Here is a 16,284-nt window from a genome sequence, read left to right as displayed (position 1 = left end):
TCGGCGATTGATGAATTGCCGGTAATTGACGTGGCCCGAGAGGTCACACGAAAACGGCCAATCGAGTGCATCGGCGGGGGTGACGCCGATGCACGTGTACGTACACGTCCGCCGCTCGCGAAATGTAGATCGACCGGTGATTTACTTATCAACAATCGACGCTCCGCCGGAGGTAAATGGTCGAGTCGTGACCATTAGTTCGTGGACCACGGTACGTATGGGGCCGGGGGCCCCGTACCTGCGAAGCGACAACGTGCGCGAATCGACACCGTGTGAGGCCCGACTGGATCCCGACACGACGTCTCAGGCCCTGCATAACGACGCGTCGCCAAGTGGCCGTCGATATATTGTAAGAGAGTGCATCAGAGTTCATTTATTGAATCCCTACGACAAACTGACGGAAGTTACTCTCACTGCGGGCCTACTTTTACAAATTTTAAGTTAGAGTTTAGTCAATCATTCTTCTTTCTGCACTATTAAATTTATAGTGTCAAATTATACTCAATTTGAATCATTTTAATTTTTATAAGTCGCCATTGTTCCTATTTAATATGTCGTTAATTTGAAACAATAGAGTTAAAATAATACTGTTTTGTGTTGAAATAATAAATTTCGATACACATGGTAATTAAAAATAACAAAATGTTATTTAACTCAAGGTACTGATTTAAATATTTAACAGTGTAGAAGATGCGCATGTATAAACATATATACAATACGATTCAATTTAAATATACATACTCCTTTATCGTTTCACGAGAAATCCGAAAATTTCCGGAAAACTCCGGAACCCCGAGGCTTCGAGGACGTTCCGAGAATCGCGTATTTCTCGGAGCGAGACAGCCTCGAGGAGGCAAACTCGCTCAAAAATTGCGCTCCGCATTATCCTCCGTAATGCGGCACCGTCGTCGACGCAATTTGCGGGCACTCGTAACGACTGAAATCACAGGTGCACGCTCGCAGAGAAACGCGCGGTTACGCAACAGGCGGGACGCGATTCCTTTTTTTTTCTTCAGCGCGCGGCTCTTCAAATCGGCAAAAATTACTTCGCGCTTGACTTGCTCGCGTGAGCGGCGCGACGGCTATTCTCGACGACTTCGTAACGAATCGCGGCCTCGTCCCGATCGAAAATAGGACGAAATCGCTCAAGGCAGTCGCGAGGAGCATCGATAAGATCGTCCACGTCGGAGAAATCAAGATTCTCTCCTCGAGTGCCGGGACCCTCTCTTACGCGAAGGTATTCAGCGATCCTCGAGCTGAGAGGGGGCCTCTTCGGGCCTGAAGTGCAATTGCGAGCGCGTTAAATAGCGACTTCGCGTATCTTCTTCTATTCAAGTCGCCGATTCACACGTTCTTTTTTCTGCGCGCGTTTTTCTCTTATTGTCAAACATCGGTTTGCGCGCGAATCTCGCCCACGGCTAACGTCGGTATTATTAAAATCCTTCTTTCCCTTTTAACGTCGAATAGATAGGAGAGCTAATCGCGCTAAGGTAGGCCTACCTCGTCTAGATTGGTTAACGCAAATTTAAAAATATTCGCTTACCGATAGTAGTCCTTCTTGCAGTAGATGTTCCCGTCTCTGCTGAAGCAGGTGACCTCCCCGTCGAGGCCCTGGCGACAGTGCGAGCACTGGAGGCACGCGGCATGCCACCTCTTGTCGACGGCCTGGAGGTAGAACCTGTCCGATATTTTGAGGCCGCATCCCGCGCAAACCACGTTCCCCGGAACGTCCTCGGACTGCGAGGGTGGCGTGGGTGGCGGTTCCAGCTTCGGGATGGCGTGCAAATGCTGCTCCGTCGTGTTCTGCTGTTCCTGGGAATGCGCCTGCAGATGGGGATGATGATGGTGATGGTGGTGGTGATGCTGGTGGTGATGGTGCGCGGTCTGCGATGGCATGCTCAGGTCATTGGCGTTCTCGAAGTTCCCACCGCTGCCTCGGTATTCCTGTCCGCCCGCTGAGGAACACGCCGGAAGAATTCGTCATTAATCTTGTGTTTCTATTCATCGCCAGCGTTATTAGTACCATATTAACAAACTAACTAATCTTGATATCCAAGAAGATTCAAAAGACTTTAGAGACTTACAAAAAAAAATCTGAAGAATAGGAAAAAAAATGGATAATTCTATTAACCGAGTCTCTTCTTCTTAATGGATCCTGACATCTCCGTCCCAACCCCCTCCGACAGGTAAGAGATAATCGTACCTCCGGGTGAGTCGTAGTCCCTCGACTCATAAGGGGTGGTCGAGCCGTCGTAACAGTTGTTATTGGTGCCGCAGTGGGTCTGATGCAGGGGCGTATGATGGGACCCGTGGTGATGGGCGGCAGGAGGACTGCACGGTAGAGTGGTGGGTCGCGCAGCATCGCCCATCGACGCGGGAAGGCAGGGACTCAGATCCCGGGCCTGGTCCACCGCGCCGGGCCCTCCCGTGCTGCCGGGTCCCACCTGGCGCCCCACAGCCAAGCCGCTGCCACGCTCCTGCGAGCTGGGCGGCTGCTGGAACAAATCGATGTATCGACACTTTAGTTGGCGCATCGAATCGGCCGGTGTCCGTGTGTGTTTTGTCATGCGAGAGGTGAAGCCGGTAATATTGAGTATGACGCAAGTACGAGACATATTTCTTACGTTATATTCGGCGAAAAATCCGCATTAATCGTGACTTGTCATTTTTCTTGAAATTGAGAACCAATAAAAAGTCCCTCTTATACGTAACATCCTCTATCGGGAATTTGCGAGTAAAAGTAGCATTATGGTTATTAAGCACTTTTGTGACTTCCTTTAAGCTTTAAGCGATCGAGATGTGTAATTTAAAAAGAGGGCATGTGAAAGGAGATTGTAGTTGATTATAGGGAGATAGATATAATAGATAAAAGATTATCAACAATAAAAAAATTAAAATAAAAAATATTAAAAGAGAATCGGGTAGGCACAGAAGAACTGGAAGTACCAAAATATAAGAATGAATGTAGGGAAGATACTGTTGAAGTTTGGAGGAGAAAAACGACAAGTAGAATGAAATGCAAATGAGAACAAAAGAGAGGGACGTGAAAGTTTAACGGAAGGACCAAGGCATCATAAAAATAAGACAATCAAGAGGGCAAAAATATTAAAACAATTAGGGAGACTGGAAAGACGAAGAGGATCAACGGATTAAAGAGACCAACAGGACTAGAAGAAGAAGAGGCAGCTAAGAGAGACAGAGAGAGAGAGAGAGGTAAAAGGACAAAGGACGTGGCGACACGGCGAGGACAAGGAGGCCCGATCGGACGGAGCTCGCGAATGGAATGGAGGTGAAGTGACGACGGGTTGCAACCGCCGCTGTCACCGGAGGGAAGAAACGCGCGGAGAGAAAGAGTAGCACACACACCGGCGATGGTAGCCGCCGCCGCCGCGCCGGTCGCCTCTGATGGATGTCGCAAGACGCACCGCGCGCCCGCGCGCATGTGCGCGGGGCCCTATAAGGCGCCCGAAGGCGGCCAATCCGATGGCAGACACCGTGTGTTTCAAGTGTTCGCAATGCGCCCGCCGCTGGTTGCGTAGATATAAATTGTAAGCTGCCTCCTTGTCGTCTTTCTTTCTGTCTCTCTCTCTCTCTCTCTTTCTCTCTGCCCCCCTTTTTCTCTATACTCTCTTTTCGATTTATTTATCCATTTGTTTAATTCAATGTTTCTTGTTTTAGCTTCTGGGACCGCGAGGGGAAAGTATAGATTCAGAACATCCCGCTGCCAGAATGCTGAATTTTAAATCCGATACACAAAGCCCGTTCTTTGCAACTGCGCTATACATTGCGTTTTCCGCACTTAAAATGAAATAGGCGTTAAAGAGAAAAAGAAGAATTGTAAAAAAAATGCAAAAAGGTCAAGACACTGATAGTTTGCGAAAAGAAGGTAATAGATCATATTTTTGCTAAATTTAAAAACTTGCAATTTCTTTTAAATCTTTCTTTGCACAATTCAAAGTTGTCCAAAGATTCACAAATGTCAAAAACCGTCAACACTTAGAATCAGTTTAAACAAATCGTAAAAGTCTTTAGTAATTTGTGAAATTTCTGAAGATTCTTGCAAGTTTTCCACAAATCCTCAATGCCTGCTTTCCTAGTCAAAAAGTTTCCTATATTTAGAGAGAAAATTTTCGGTCGAATATAGAGTCAACTTCCGATCTCGCAAAAATCAATTTCCCAAAGATCTTGCCAGCTAGAGTAGGATTAGTTTCCAATCTCTCCAAGTTTAATTAATAAATATTAAAGGCATTCCGTGTGGAATAACGGGGAATAAAAGTCTACGTAGGGCGATCATATCGCATTAACCACCGCGCGGGACGTGATTGGAATCGCTAATTCCCCGACCCGGCTTTACTTAACCGTTGACTTTGTTTCAGCAAGCTTTCGCGACGCGACGTAATCTTCACGTGCACGCTGTTGATCCTTATGTAACGGCGGATCGGCTCGGCGCAGGCATTACAGGAATGCGCGTTCCTCAAAGTGTCTCCCCGCGCATTGTCCTATCCCATAATGAACCCGCCGTCGTGTGCGGTAACGGGCTCGTTAAGCCGCGCCGCGAATTATTTGCGAATCGATATGCACGTATGCAATTTTACGGAAATCCCGCACGGAAACGAATTCAACTGCGGGCGTGACTCATCCCTAATTCCCCTGACGATGGCTGACGGAAAAGATAATAAAAATAGGCGCGTCACAGTCGCACGCGACGTTCGCGAGCGATTCGCAAACGTCGCTCGTAATCTCAAGAGAGACGTAAAATAAATAACGATTCCGAAAGATTCAGTTTGAGCTCGAACGGTGCCAATCCGCGGCTCTCGTCTCCGAGATTCCGCGTCTCCCGCGACTGCGACTGCGACGTGAGAGACAATACAGGAAAAGGCTGGACTGACGTGATCGACCGATAAATTTTCTCACGAGATCGACGGGCGAGAGCCGATCGATCCTCGAGATCCCTATCCATCTCGAGAGCGGTCCGGCGACGTGCTCTCGCGGACTGCAAACAGACTTTCACCCGGCGCGCCGGCGAAGCTTGCACAAGAGCAAACGTGTGCGCTCGCCTTCCATCTCTTTTTCTCTGCTTCCTCTTTTTTTTCCCCATCCTTGCCCCTTTTTCTCCTCTCATTTTCGCGAAATCGCGGAGTAAATAACGCGCGCGTGCGCGGAATCCGCGGTCACGAGAATGCCGGCACGGAAACGAGTTAGAATGCCGTCAGAAATGTCGCTCGGCTGCCGGCAGAAAGCGCAGTGTCCTACCGTTTCGTACCTGCGCGAATCTGTTTATGTTTCCTTTTCTTTTTTTTTTCATATGTATATATATACGCGCGAGACCCGCGCGAGTGCCACTTTGCGACGGCGACGCGATAATTGAAAGAACACGAGAAAGAGCACCTGTTTTATCATAACTGAGGATTCATAGTGGAAAAAACAAAGTAAAGAATAGTACCGTGCGTAAACGAAGTAACGATAAAACAGTGTCACTTTAAAATGTAAAATTGAATATAAAATTTTTACGTAATTCAATTTAATTTCTTTAAACATTCAAATATTATTAACTTTATGTAAAAAGCGTAAAGTCAAATGCAAAAGCATAATAGAATAATTATAATATTTTTTTATTGAAGGTCAAACGTTTATTCTTTGATTTCGACGCTTCGAATTTTAAGCGCGTGCGAAGGCAGTTATATAATTTTGTGTGAAGTTCTACCGCCGCTAATCGAAAGGACATCCGGTGATCCTGGGATACCTGGTGAACGACGCAGCGGAGAACAAACGTTGTTAAGAAACGTTGCGCAGCGGCGGGGCTTGAAAAATGGAGCCGTCGTGCCGGTCGCGGACGGTAATTTGTTTGAAAACGCGAGACCGAGCGCGCGTTCCGACCACGGAAAAGCATGCACGATAACCTTACGTCACGACCTACCGAGATACAGCGTTATCGCAGTAAATTGTAACTCGGCTCTCTTTTTCAGCGCTCAAGCCCGAAGAAGAAGCCCGCGGCTCGGCTCGGCTGCGGCTGAGTCAGCGAAATTTCTTTCAGCATCGACAACGACGGCGACGGGTAAAAAATTATCGGGATGGCTCGTCCTCGATATCAGTGGCGCAGCAACGTCGCCGACGTCGGAGTTCTTCGACTTTAACTCGAACCTCGATATACCGAATCGCAAATAACTTTCTGTATCGACGACTGAAAAAAGAATCGCCCGATGCTTTTGAAACGTTCTGTCGTTTTTTAGCAAAAGAAAGAAAGTATCTGTATTTTATTTCCTTTACAAAAATATTTAAATGTTAAAAAGATGCAAAATCTCAGACGTACTTTAACACTTATGTTACAAGTACATGGCGCAAAAAATATATTTTTAATGGTCGGACGGAATCTTATGCCTAACAATAAATTGTAAATTTTTTACATTCCTCCTTTATACTTTTGAACAATGCATCAATTATCGGTCTCAAAACGCAGTTTTATGCCAAAATTGGAAATGTAACATCACGTTATATTAAATTGATAATCAATTTAATATTATTAATAGCCTCTCATAAATCGCAAAAGAAACACATTCGATATATTCGACTGCAAATAACAGTGTCTTTTCACGATCGAATAAACGTGTTGTTATTTCCGGCGGAGAGAGAGGATATCCCCCGATAGTTTCTCTTTCATAAAGTCTTCTTCAAGATGCGAGAAGAAAACGGAGCATCTCTTCGGATAGGTTTCTCCAGCAAAAACCGGTGAGCGTTCCCGAGCAAAACGTTAAAACTGGAAGCGTTCGCGTCTCGCCGTTCGGTGGCTCATGCACGCGCGAAGCGGCACGTGTGCTGGTGACGCGCGTATCAGCTTCCCTCGGCGAACGATAGCGATAACAATAAACAGCCTCGTCCATCGCGCCGACCGCGGTTTTCTCTCCTCTCTTTCTCGCTCTTGAAAACGCGTGGGCGACGCTTAACACCGCGGAGAGCCGATAAACCGGCGGCTATCTGCACTTCTCCGCGTTGTCGTTGCGGGCTACCAAACGATCGGACTGGCGAGAACATCGCGGGAACGGCCACGGAAATATTGGATGGCGCGCTACCGTGCCCCATATATGGGATGTCGCCAAATCCTCGCCGATCGCAGATACTGAAGGTCAGGGGAGAAAAGGGCTACCGGTTGTTTCACTGTCTAGGTGGCGGATTTTTCACGATGCAGCGCTGCCAGAATTTAATGATGCTCAAATAACGTACATCTTAAATAATGTGTGATAAAATTTTCGGACACTTATATTGACTTCTAACATCTTCCCAAACTTTCGTGTCATTACCCGCGCTAATTCATTGACGAGAGTACAGTTTCCGATACGCGCGAATTTATTTTCAGCGACGGCGACGAACAATAATGCGCTAGAATTGCGCCAGACACATGACAGATTAAATAATCGCGGCGCGATTCAATGTGCGTTGTGGGAGTCAAATTTATCCCAGCGGATTTTCGGCGAATACACATTCGGTCGCCCGGCGTGTCGCAGGTGTTATTCCTTTGATACCGTTTCTTAAGCCAAAGCGAGAAGCGTTGTCTCTCTAGAACGGTGACGTGTGTACGTCGCAAATTAGCCGGATCGTTGATTCGCACCACATCGCGCTCCACTTTGAAGCGTATTATTAGACCGCCCTAAAGAGTATCGATGGTGCATCGCGCGAGTGTGGTTTACGCGCTGCTAATTTTATTCGCAAAATATCTCCTGAACCGAGAATCAATTAACAGCTTCGGCTTTATGAATAGAATGTACATATATCAGGCGGCTCATAAATTCACTTCACTTTGAAGTAACTTATCACCCTGTGAGTTCGTTTTCCTCTTTATACTGTACAGCAATCGGAACTTCACTGCCAAGAACTTAATACATATATTTAATGTACATATATATGTATGGAATTTTATATATAAATAATTTTATACGTAGCCTTTTGGTACATAATAACGAATCGTATTCTCACGACGAGACGATTTGCAAATATGCAGTTTATGCGTTCAGTTATGCGTCTGTTTACTCTACATTTAACTGTCGTTGTTCTTTGTTTGTTCCTCATCCTCATTTGCAGTCAGTAAAAATGGCTCTGAGCGCTGCATAAATCACGAACGAGAGCGATGGATACATAAATCACGGCTGTATTTTCAAAGCTCGCAGCGGCCAAAACACACGAGGCGTTTGAAAAATAGTCGGTTACCAGTTCCCGCGAGGTTTAAACTAAACCCGTTCCTCTTCCTCTCCTCTCCCTTCCCCTCCCCCTCCCTCTCACCCCTCCTCACCCGTGATTGCCCTGATAAACGGAGTTCTGTTAACACGCTGGAGGAGCGGCGAGTGTCGCATGCCGAGGAGGCCAAGAATCGCGACCTGACCCCGGGAGATTAGCGGTCCCCCTTTAGATGGGCATCATCCTGCTTCTCTTGCATTCCACGAGTATCGCCCGGCAGCTAGGGACGCTTATATCAATTCAATTATTATGCTCAACGGTATACAGCCGTCAGGCGCGTAAGCTTTTCGGGGCCTCTTGGTGGATCGGAAAGTTAAACGAAAGTTAAGCGAAACGTTAACATTCCCAGAGCTTGGCGAGGCTAACGTTTAAAACTTATTCCCAGCAATGTTAACGTTCAAATTTTGCTCTCAGTATTTCTAAAATAGTCTAAAAAATATTTAAATCAAAGACAATTATTTCAATCTTCGTACAAAAAAGTTTGCGTCACCAAAAAGCATGATTCGCATCAAGATGTCGAAAAGTTGCCCACGGTAAAGAGGAGGATGCAAGTGTAGAATTACCCCTTTTATTGTTATACAGTTATATATCTTTGCGGATTTGCGTGCGGCTCATCGACGCCATTCAATGCGCGCTTGCATGCTAAATGATTTCGACACGCAAACGTCGTGGTCCCGAAATCTGGCTTCCCTCTGGATCGAGGTAAATTAAGTGCAATGCGTGACACGACATGACATGATCGACAAGAAAGAATCGCGCGATAATCACATTAACCCCTTGACGTGGCCGCCAAGAATTTTTAATCTTTACAACGGTAAATCTTTTGACGCCATGGCAACCTTTAAATTAAATCTCTCTTAAGATGCAATTTAGGCGAAATCGATTTAAAAAAAACCGAACTTTACGTGTTCCTCGAAATTCGCCATTAACTTTAATACGAAATAACTTCAATATTATCAACGCGCGCGTCTTGAACCACCTCTTAAAACGAAAAGTGTTTCTTTTAGTTTATATTCTCTCCGATATCTACAATCAATAACGAGTAACTTATGTAAGACATTTTCTTCGTCGCGTCGATATGGCGTCGTCCGCTTCGTCGAGCTTTTTGTCCTCTCCTTGTATTATCGGAGTTGATTCCCATATCGAGATCACATCAGGCCGAGAAATTCTATCCCGTTGGGAAATTAAACCGAATAAACGTGGTAAAGTACGCATTCCGAACCAATATTATTAATAAGTGAAATAATCCGCCGGCGCAAGCTGAATGGCGTCTCCAAAATTTAAAAACAACTTGAGAGCCATCAATTTTCTCCTTAAACCACCGCGGTTTGCCTTTGCGAACCCACGATTATATACGTCAATCAGCTTGCAATAATATTCCGACCTTAAACCCTCGATACATCAGCTCAACTAATATTACACGATTTATCTTGAAAAACGAGCGTCACTTTTTAAACTATCAAATAAATATCACGGATTTACGTAACGTTGGGAATTAAAGAAATCAAATGAGAACTGCGTCGGTATTTTAGCGCGCGAAGAATTTTCGCCATTCGTCGATTGCCTCCTCGAACGCTCGAAACGCTTCTCTTAACGACCCACCCGTGCTTCCATTTCTGAAATAAGTGATAACGTCAACAACAAGTGCAGCGATGAAGCCGACCAAGTTGGAGCTTCGAGTGCGAAGTTAAACGTCGGGCGTTCGGCCGCGACGACGGCTGCCGCGACGGGCGTTGGCTGGCGGGGAGGATAGGAAGGGCGACGGATATAATCTCGGAATATAATAAATTATACTCGTCACAAACGGCGCGCGCTATCTCAGCCAAGATACGTTCGCAGCAAGATATCCTTTTATCTCGTCGAAGCTATACATCGATCGTGCCCCTCTCACTTTCTCTCATGGCAGTCACGCGCTCGGAAAAGTTCGCGCTGTGAGACTAATCGACGCCAAATCGAATGATATATCGTTGATAAGCTCGATGCGCTTTCCCGGAAGAGACGGCAACTGTGAATTAAACGGTTTTCCGAACGGTGCGAAGCATGTATCAGCATCCGTGGAATATTCAATGGACGCATACACGTGTCCAATCTCTCTCTAACGCGTGTAATGTTTAACTATATAAGCTCAAAATAATCTTAAATCTTAAATGTCAAATATAAAAGAAATATTATTTTTACTTAAATTATACATAAATCGAACAAAAATTATTTAAACGCAGATAAACGCGTGTAACTTATGCATAATGAAAGCTCAAAACCAGTCCTTGGAACTCTCATATTTCGGCCTCGATTAATTGCCAATGAAAATGTACAAACTCATTTTTAAATCTAAATTAGTTGTATTTATTAATTTCATTTTATTTATACACGTTTAATGGGCGTGAATAAATTTATTGATTTACTCGTTTATTATCATAATATGCATATTTATATTGTAAAATTTTCTTTTGAAAGGAAAGAGCATTATAAAAAGTTGAGAAGATATATGGCTTGCACGAAATTTCGTACTGTAATATCTCTATGCTAATTACATTTCCGTTTGCTTAAGATGGAAAATATTCGTAAATTATTTCTCCACAACAGAAAGCCTACTTTTCTTGTGTATCGCTTATATCGCTTTTAAAAGCTTGAAATTCGAATTCTAAAATGCAAATATATTTGTGTATGTTTAATTTCTGTTTTAAAATTCCACATAATTGTTTGAATAGACCGACATGATATAAAACGATAATTTATATTTATAATATGAAATACTAATAATATACAATTTTTGGACATTTTCTAAGAAGCATAAATATTTTTTTCATCGAACGTTGATTAATAGTGTTTCGTGGATCGTAATTTAAAGGAAGAGACATCGCATTAATTTTCCTCAGCAATGTTATTTTACGCTTCTTTCATTGGCGCACACGTGATTAATGCGTCAGTTTAATTAATCGTCGACAAGGGACAATTAATTACGTTTGTTTACAAGCAGTAGGTACTCGTTGCTTGCGACGGCCTCGACCGGTTGATTAAGAGCAAATTAATGTTACTCGAAGGTGGACTATGTTATCACACCTGGCCACGTAATCCCGCTGCTTTCAACTTCCGAATAAAAATCGCCTATTGAACTTTCTTATTAGTTCACTCGATTGGATCATAGTTTTGTCATCAGAAATGGTTAAATCATAACAAATATATTTTTAAAACATTATTGTTGCGCTTGTCAATTTAATAGAAATTAATTTTGACGTCAAAATTTCTCGGGACAACTTCCACATAAAAATGTAATACGTAGTTATTTACAATCTTACTTTCTTATCTGTAATTTTGTCTTTTAACTCTTAACTAGCACGCGGGGTGTCAAACACCCCAAAACGAATTTCGTCAAGTTTAGGCATCTTTCTCGGTCGGTTAATCTATGAATTTCGCATAAAATTAATTAATAACCATTTTTTTTTCATAACAAATTTATTTCAAGATTTTTTTTGAAGCCTTAAAACTAAAAATTTCATAGTTTAAGCTAATGGGTATCATTTTCCAGTGTTTAATGTATGTACTTCATTTTTTTCAAGCCTATTGGAGCCTCCATTTCGCCGTACTCAACGTTCAAAGTGTACAACACTCCGTGTGTAGATAACATTCGATCGCGGACGTGTGCTAGTTAAGGGTTAATCTCAAGAAATTTGATTTAAATATTAATTAGTGCGTATCTGCTGGCGGTAAATCGGGTAAATTAATCATATCAAATTTGCGCAGAATCAGTCATTCTACATAACGTACTATGACCTTTAGATAATCTTTCCAAATGTCAAACTGCGATATAATTACGCCTTTAAAGTCCACTTCCCAACTAGAAGATATGTGCCTATAAATGATGAATTATCAATAATTCAGTATATCGAACATAAATTTATATTTGCAGTTCAATAAATTAATGATTAAAGTCGTTTACGGTTTATAATCTTTTCAAAATAACAAATTCGTTTATATTTACTGCGATTCTCGCAGTGGCGTAAATTAACATTTCACATCGATTTCACGTTCGATAAAAGTGGATTTTTAGACTTTATTTTAAATAGTAACTTGTTGCAAAAGAATTTATTATGTAACTATTAATATCCTCCAACTCCTAATACTGATAAAATGTCGTTTAGAATAGTATCATAAAGTTTATCATTTTATAAAGTCCAAGACGTTTTGTGGTCGGATCTGTACTTTGGAGTGCGCCCGTCGCACATCTCGGAATCGCACCTGTGCGAGCTAAGTTCAACCTACATGACGTTCTGTCATACCTATACTTTCAAATCAAGCTGATTCGACACTGCAGCGACGGTCACACGACAAAGAGATTATAAGGTTTGTTATATAATAAACCGTAAAATAAACTCAGTGAATACAAATTTAAAATGTTATTTGAAACACGTAAATTCCAGCGTTAAGAAAATACCTGAATTGTGAACTTAAAGTAACTGGGGATAAACAAATCGCGGTATTGCGTCGTCCCTGAACAGAAAACCCTCAAACAATAGCAGCAATAACGAATAAGTTTCGAAAACAAAATTCGGCCCTTCAAAGATCGAACCACAAGATGCTTATGAGAATTTCCTATAAAAATTGTGATTGTAATGAATTCAGAAAGAAGCCAAAGTCCACATAAGATAGCTTCTCTGTAGGGGGCCAAGGTTCAAATCGGACTTCAACACCATTGATGGTGATAATAATGATGAAATTCTAGCGCTGGCAAAGGCAGAGAGATTATTTATATGTCTGCACATAAATTCTGTGTTGTCATCAAAATCTATGTTCATCAAACACTCGTACAAAACCATATTCTCACATGAATCTAAAGCTGTAGTCCGGTTTTGCCAAAGCTATTACGTAAAACTGGTTTCATCGAATAATCCGAATTGATATTTCCTCGATAATATATCATATCATATTTTCAGACGTTTTACTGATTTCTCCATTGATGTAGATCTTAAATATTGACGCCGTTTTAAAAGTTATATTTAGACTTTTGATATATATATATCATTCCGTAAATATGGACACCTAACAAGTATTAGAGTCTGTATTATAGTTTTATGTCAGTCGTGCGCGCGCACGCACATTCTACTGTGATGAAACAGAAAATATGTGTGGACTATGTTATGAAAATAGCTGAGCGAAATCACAGAATCAAGAGGGAGAAAACTACAATCTATTAATATAGGACTAGAGAGGACCTGTCAGTTTTACGACAGTTCGTATTATTACTGACATTATTACAAGATTTTGTACATAAATTTGTCTGCATTGTATAATTTGATTGCTACAGAAAACCGTCAAAATAATTTACATTAAAATTTGAAGTATAGGTTCCAATGGAAATCCGCACGAATATAGAAAACGGGCTAACTAAGAACCAGGCGCGGTAAATGCGCAAAAGTTTTATTTATATTTTTATTTTACATAATACATGCCTAGTGGTCGAATTGGTACGACACCTTCACGGAACGAAGGAAGTTCCAGGTTCGAACCCTGGCTGAGGTAATATTTTTCGCAATGATTTCTTTACAGTTATTTAGATGCATATAGCATCAAAAATTATATCGAATCGATTTAATTAGGTATAGAGGGGGGAATTTTACTACTCCAACCGGAGCTGTGTTTCAAGTCTGACAAATCTAGTTGGCACGCAGTTAAATGGGTTGGTAAATATGTAAAATAAAAATATAAATAAAACTTTTGCGCATCATTTACCGCGCCTGATTCTTAATTAGCCCGTTTTCTATATTCGTGCGAATCTATATTAAACTATTTTGTTGCTGCAACGTTATTTTGTAACTGAGCTAAGTAATTTCATTTCCTGACTATTTTAATGCAAGTTTAAAGTAAAATTGTTAATTCTGTTATTTATTTAGGAAATTAGAGATACAAACAATTCATGTAAAGATTGGGAAGTGAAAGAAAATGCACATTTTTTGAGTCGAAATGACAAAGTTTCTTATTGAAATAATTCTTCTTTCAATTCTAGCTCTATTATTCATAATTATTTGATAAGACCAGAAAAAATATTCAGTCTATTACTTTAAATTACTTGTACACATTAAATAAATAATATATGAATACTTTCCATTCTTTGCATAGTTTTGCAGCAGTATATATTTAAAAATACCGGTAAAGACATATATAAATAAAAATTGATTTTATTTCTCAATCTAGACAAATTATGTTCAATATTAATCTGTCATCCAATTTCCTATAATGTCAAACTGAGAAATGTCAGATCAAATGTTACAATAATAATCAGCTGAGATAAAGGGATTTGTTGAACAAATTTTGATTGATTTTTTTCCATTTCTGTATCGTTATCTCAAATGTTTACAAAAGATTTTATGCTATCTTTGCCGAAAACAAAGAGGAGAACAAGCAGTCAATTTCATTTGACTGTATAAAATTAACTCAGAAAGGGTACAATTGGCATCCATTTTTCTAATAGCGTTTGATTTTTAAACACGACTGACAATTGAAACATCAATCAAAAGTTAAGACCCTTCTCGCCCCTCAAAAAAATATTAACGAATAATTTAATTAAGTTTTTATTCTTCTGATTATTTCTATATCGTAAAGTATAAGTCATTTCGTGTCTCTTGTATTTTCACAATGCACGTTATCAGAAGTGACCCTGTCACGTTGCACAAATCAAATCCCGATATACTTGGTGGACGCCGATTAAAATTACGGAATTGGAGAGCAAGCTCTTGAAAATTCAATTGCACTCGCAAAAGCGTAAGCAGCCCTAGATTCACCATCTTGAATTCGATAGGGAGAAATGCTGGCGAAGGCAAAGATGCTATCGCAGATTCGCAATCTGAGCGAGGAGCTTCCGCCCCGGGCGGGGTGTACCAGCTGGTGCGCAGCGGCCAATGGGCAACGCGGACACAGGGATGACACTCACCCAGTGCATGCCGGTGGTAGGAGGGCGCTCCTCATACACTCCCATCAGGGTGGCCGCTGTCGCGGGGTAGTTCCCGCCGAGGGTGCGCGACGCCGATGTTGCTCGGGGGGGAGTCCCGAGGGGTCCGCTTGCCGATAACGCGGAGATGGCGTCCGCTGTGGCTCGAGTCCTCTCTTCCTTCCACCTCTACCGTCCACCCCTCGAGTCCTCTCCTCTCTCGCGTTACCTCCCCCCGCAAACACTCCCCGATATCACGACACTAACGCAGAGGGGGTTGAATCCCTCCGTGACACCTTTGAAAATAGTCGAGGGAGGAACCCTCACGGGCGCATCTCGCGATTCTTTATAACGAAATTGACGACAGTCCCGCGAATTATCATACGCGAGGAACACCCATGCCACTTCACAGATTAGCACTGAAGTCCGCTATCCGTCATCGGTGTCATCGACAATCCAGAATTTGTACTTCGCGGTCTATACTCCATATCGCCCCCCGGTGCACTGCGACGACCAAAAAGAAAAAAAAAGAACCACCGAATTGAGCGTTCGCGCACTCGCACTGAACAAATAATTCGCCCACTGGTCACACTGATGAAGGATCACCCATTCGTAACTGTTCCTTTACTCCCGGAGGAACGTTCAGTGTAAGGGGGTGATCTTCCGGGACCATGTGCTCCGTGAGAAAAACGCGACGGCGAACGGAGCTTTTGATGCGCACGAGACGAGGAACGACTCTGCTGCGCCAAGGTAAGGTTCCGAACGGTTCCGACGAGCCGGAGCCGCGATACGGAGTGAGGGTACCGGCAAGGCCGAGTCCAGTTCCCGGGTGTTTGGCAGCGCCGCCTGGCGACGAAATCGGAATCAGTGGCAACATCGCGAAAAGGGGCGGGCACTGGGCACGCGTGAGGCCACTCCCACGCCACCCCACTCGTCGCGCGATATGTGGGCACTACCCCTTTTGCGTCTCGCGCGCGCTGTGATGAAGCGTTCATTCCCGGCGAACGGGTTTGCCTCGAGAAGGGCAGAAGGAAGACCGAGGGAGAAAAGGAAGCCGGCGCCGCTGCGCGCTGCGCCACGCATTGTCGTAACCTCCAGGGTAATCATAAATTGTGCGTGTTGAAATACCAGAAGAT

At 42.8% G+C, this 16,284-nt stretch overlaps 1 protein-coding gene across 3 annotated transcripts in view; it reads right to left on the bottom strand.

Moving 5' to 3' along the window:
• The window catches only part of LOC112454118 (protein apterous-like), a 37,997-nt gene extending 22,045 nt beyond the window's left edge, over nucleotides 1–15,952 (bottom strand). Inside the window, exons 1-3 of one of the 3 annotated variants that reach the window (XM_025015341.1) lie at nucleotides 15,152–15,952; nucleotides 2,132–2,495; nucleotides 1,544–1,955 (exon numbers count right to left, since the gene is read on the bottom strand). In XM_025015341.1, coding sequence (XP_024871109.1) covers nucleotides 1,544–1,955; nucleotides 2,132–2,495; nucleotides 15,152–15,196 — 821 coding nt within the window. In that variant the 5' untranslated portion in view covers nucleotides 15,197–15,952. The remainder of the gene's footprint in view (nucleotides 1–1,543; nucleotides 1,956–2,131; nucleotides 2,496–15,151) is intronic. The other 2 variants (XM_025015342.1, XM_025015343.1) reach the window with 2 other exon arrangements.
• Between the last annotated feature and the right edge of the window lie 332 nt (nucleotides 15,953–16,284).

Source organism: Temnothorax curvispinosus, unplaced genomic scaffold (assembly GCF_003070985.1).
Source record: "Temnothorax curvispinosus isolate PA1 unplaced genomic scaffold, ASM307098v1 QBEX01004791.1, whole genome shotgun sequence".
NCBI classification, from domain to species: domain Eukaryota; kingdom Metazoa; phylum Arthropoda; class Insecta; order Hymenoptera; family Formicidae; genus Temnothorax; species Temnothorax curvispinosus.
The sequence above is the reverse complement of the archived record's forward strand: the minus strand, read 5'-3'. Positions and strand labels throughout refer to the sequence as shown.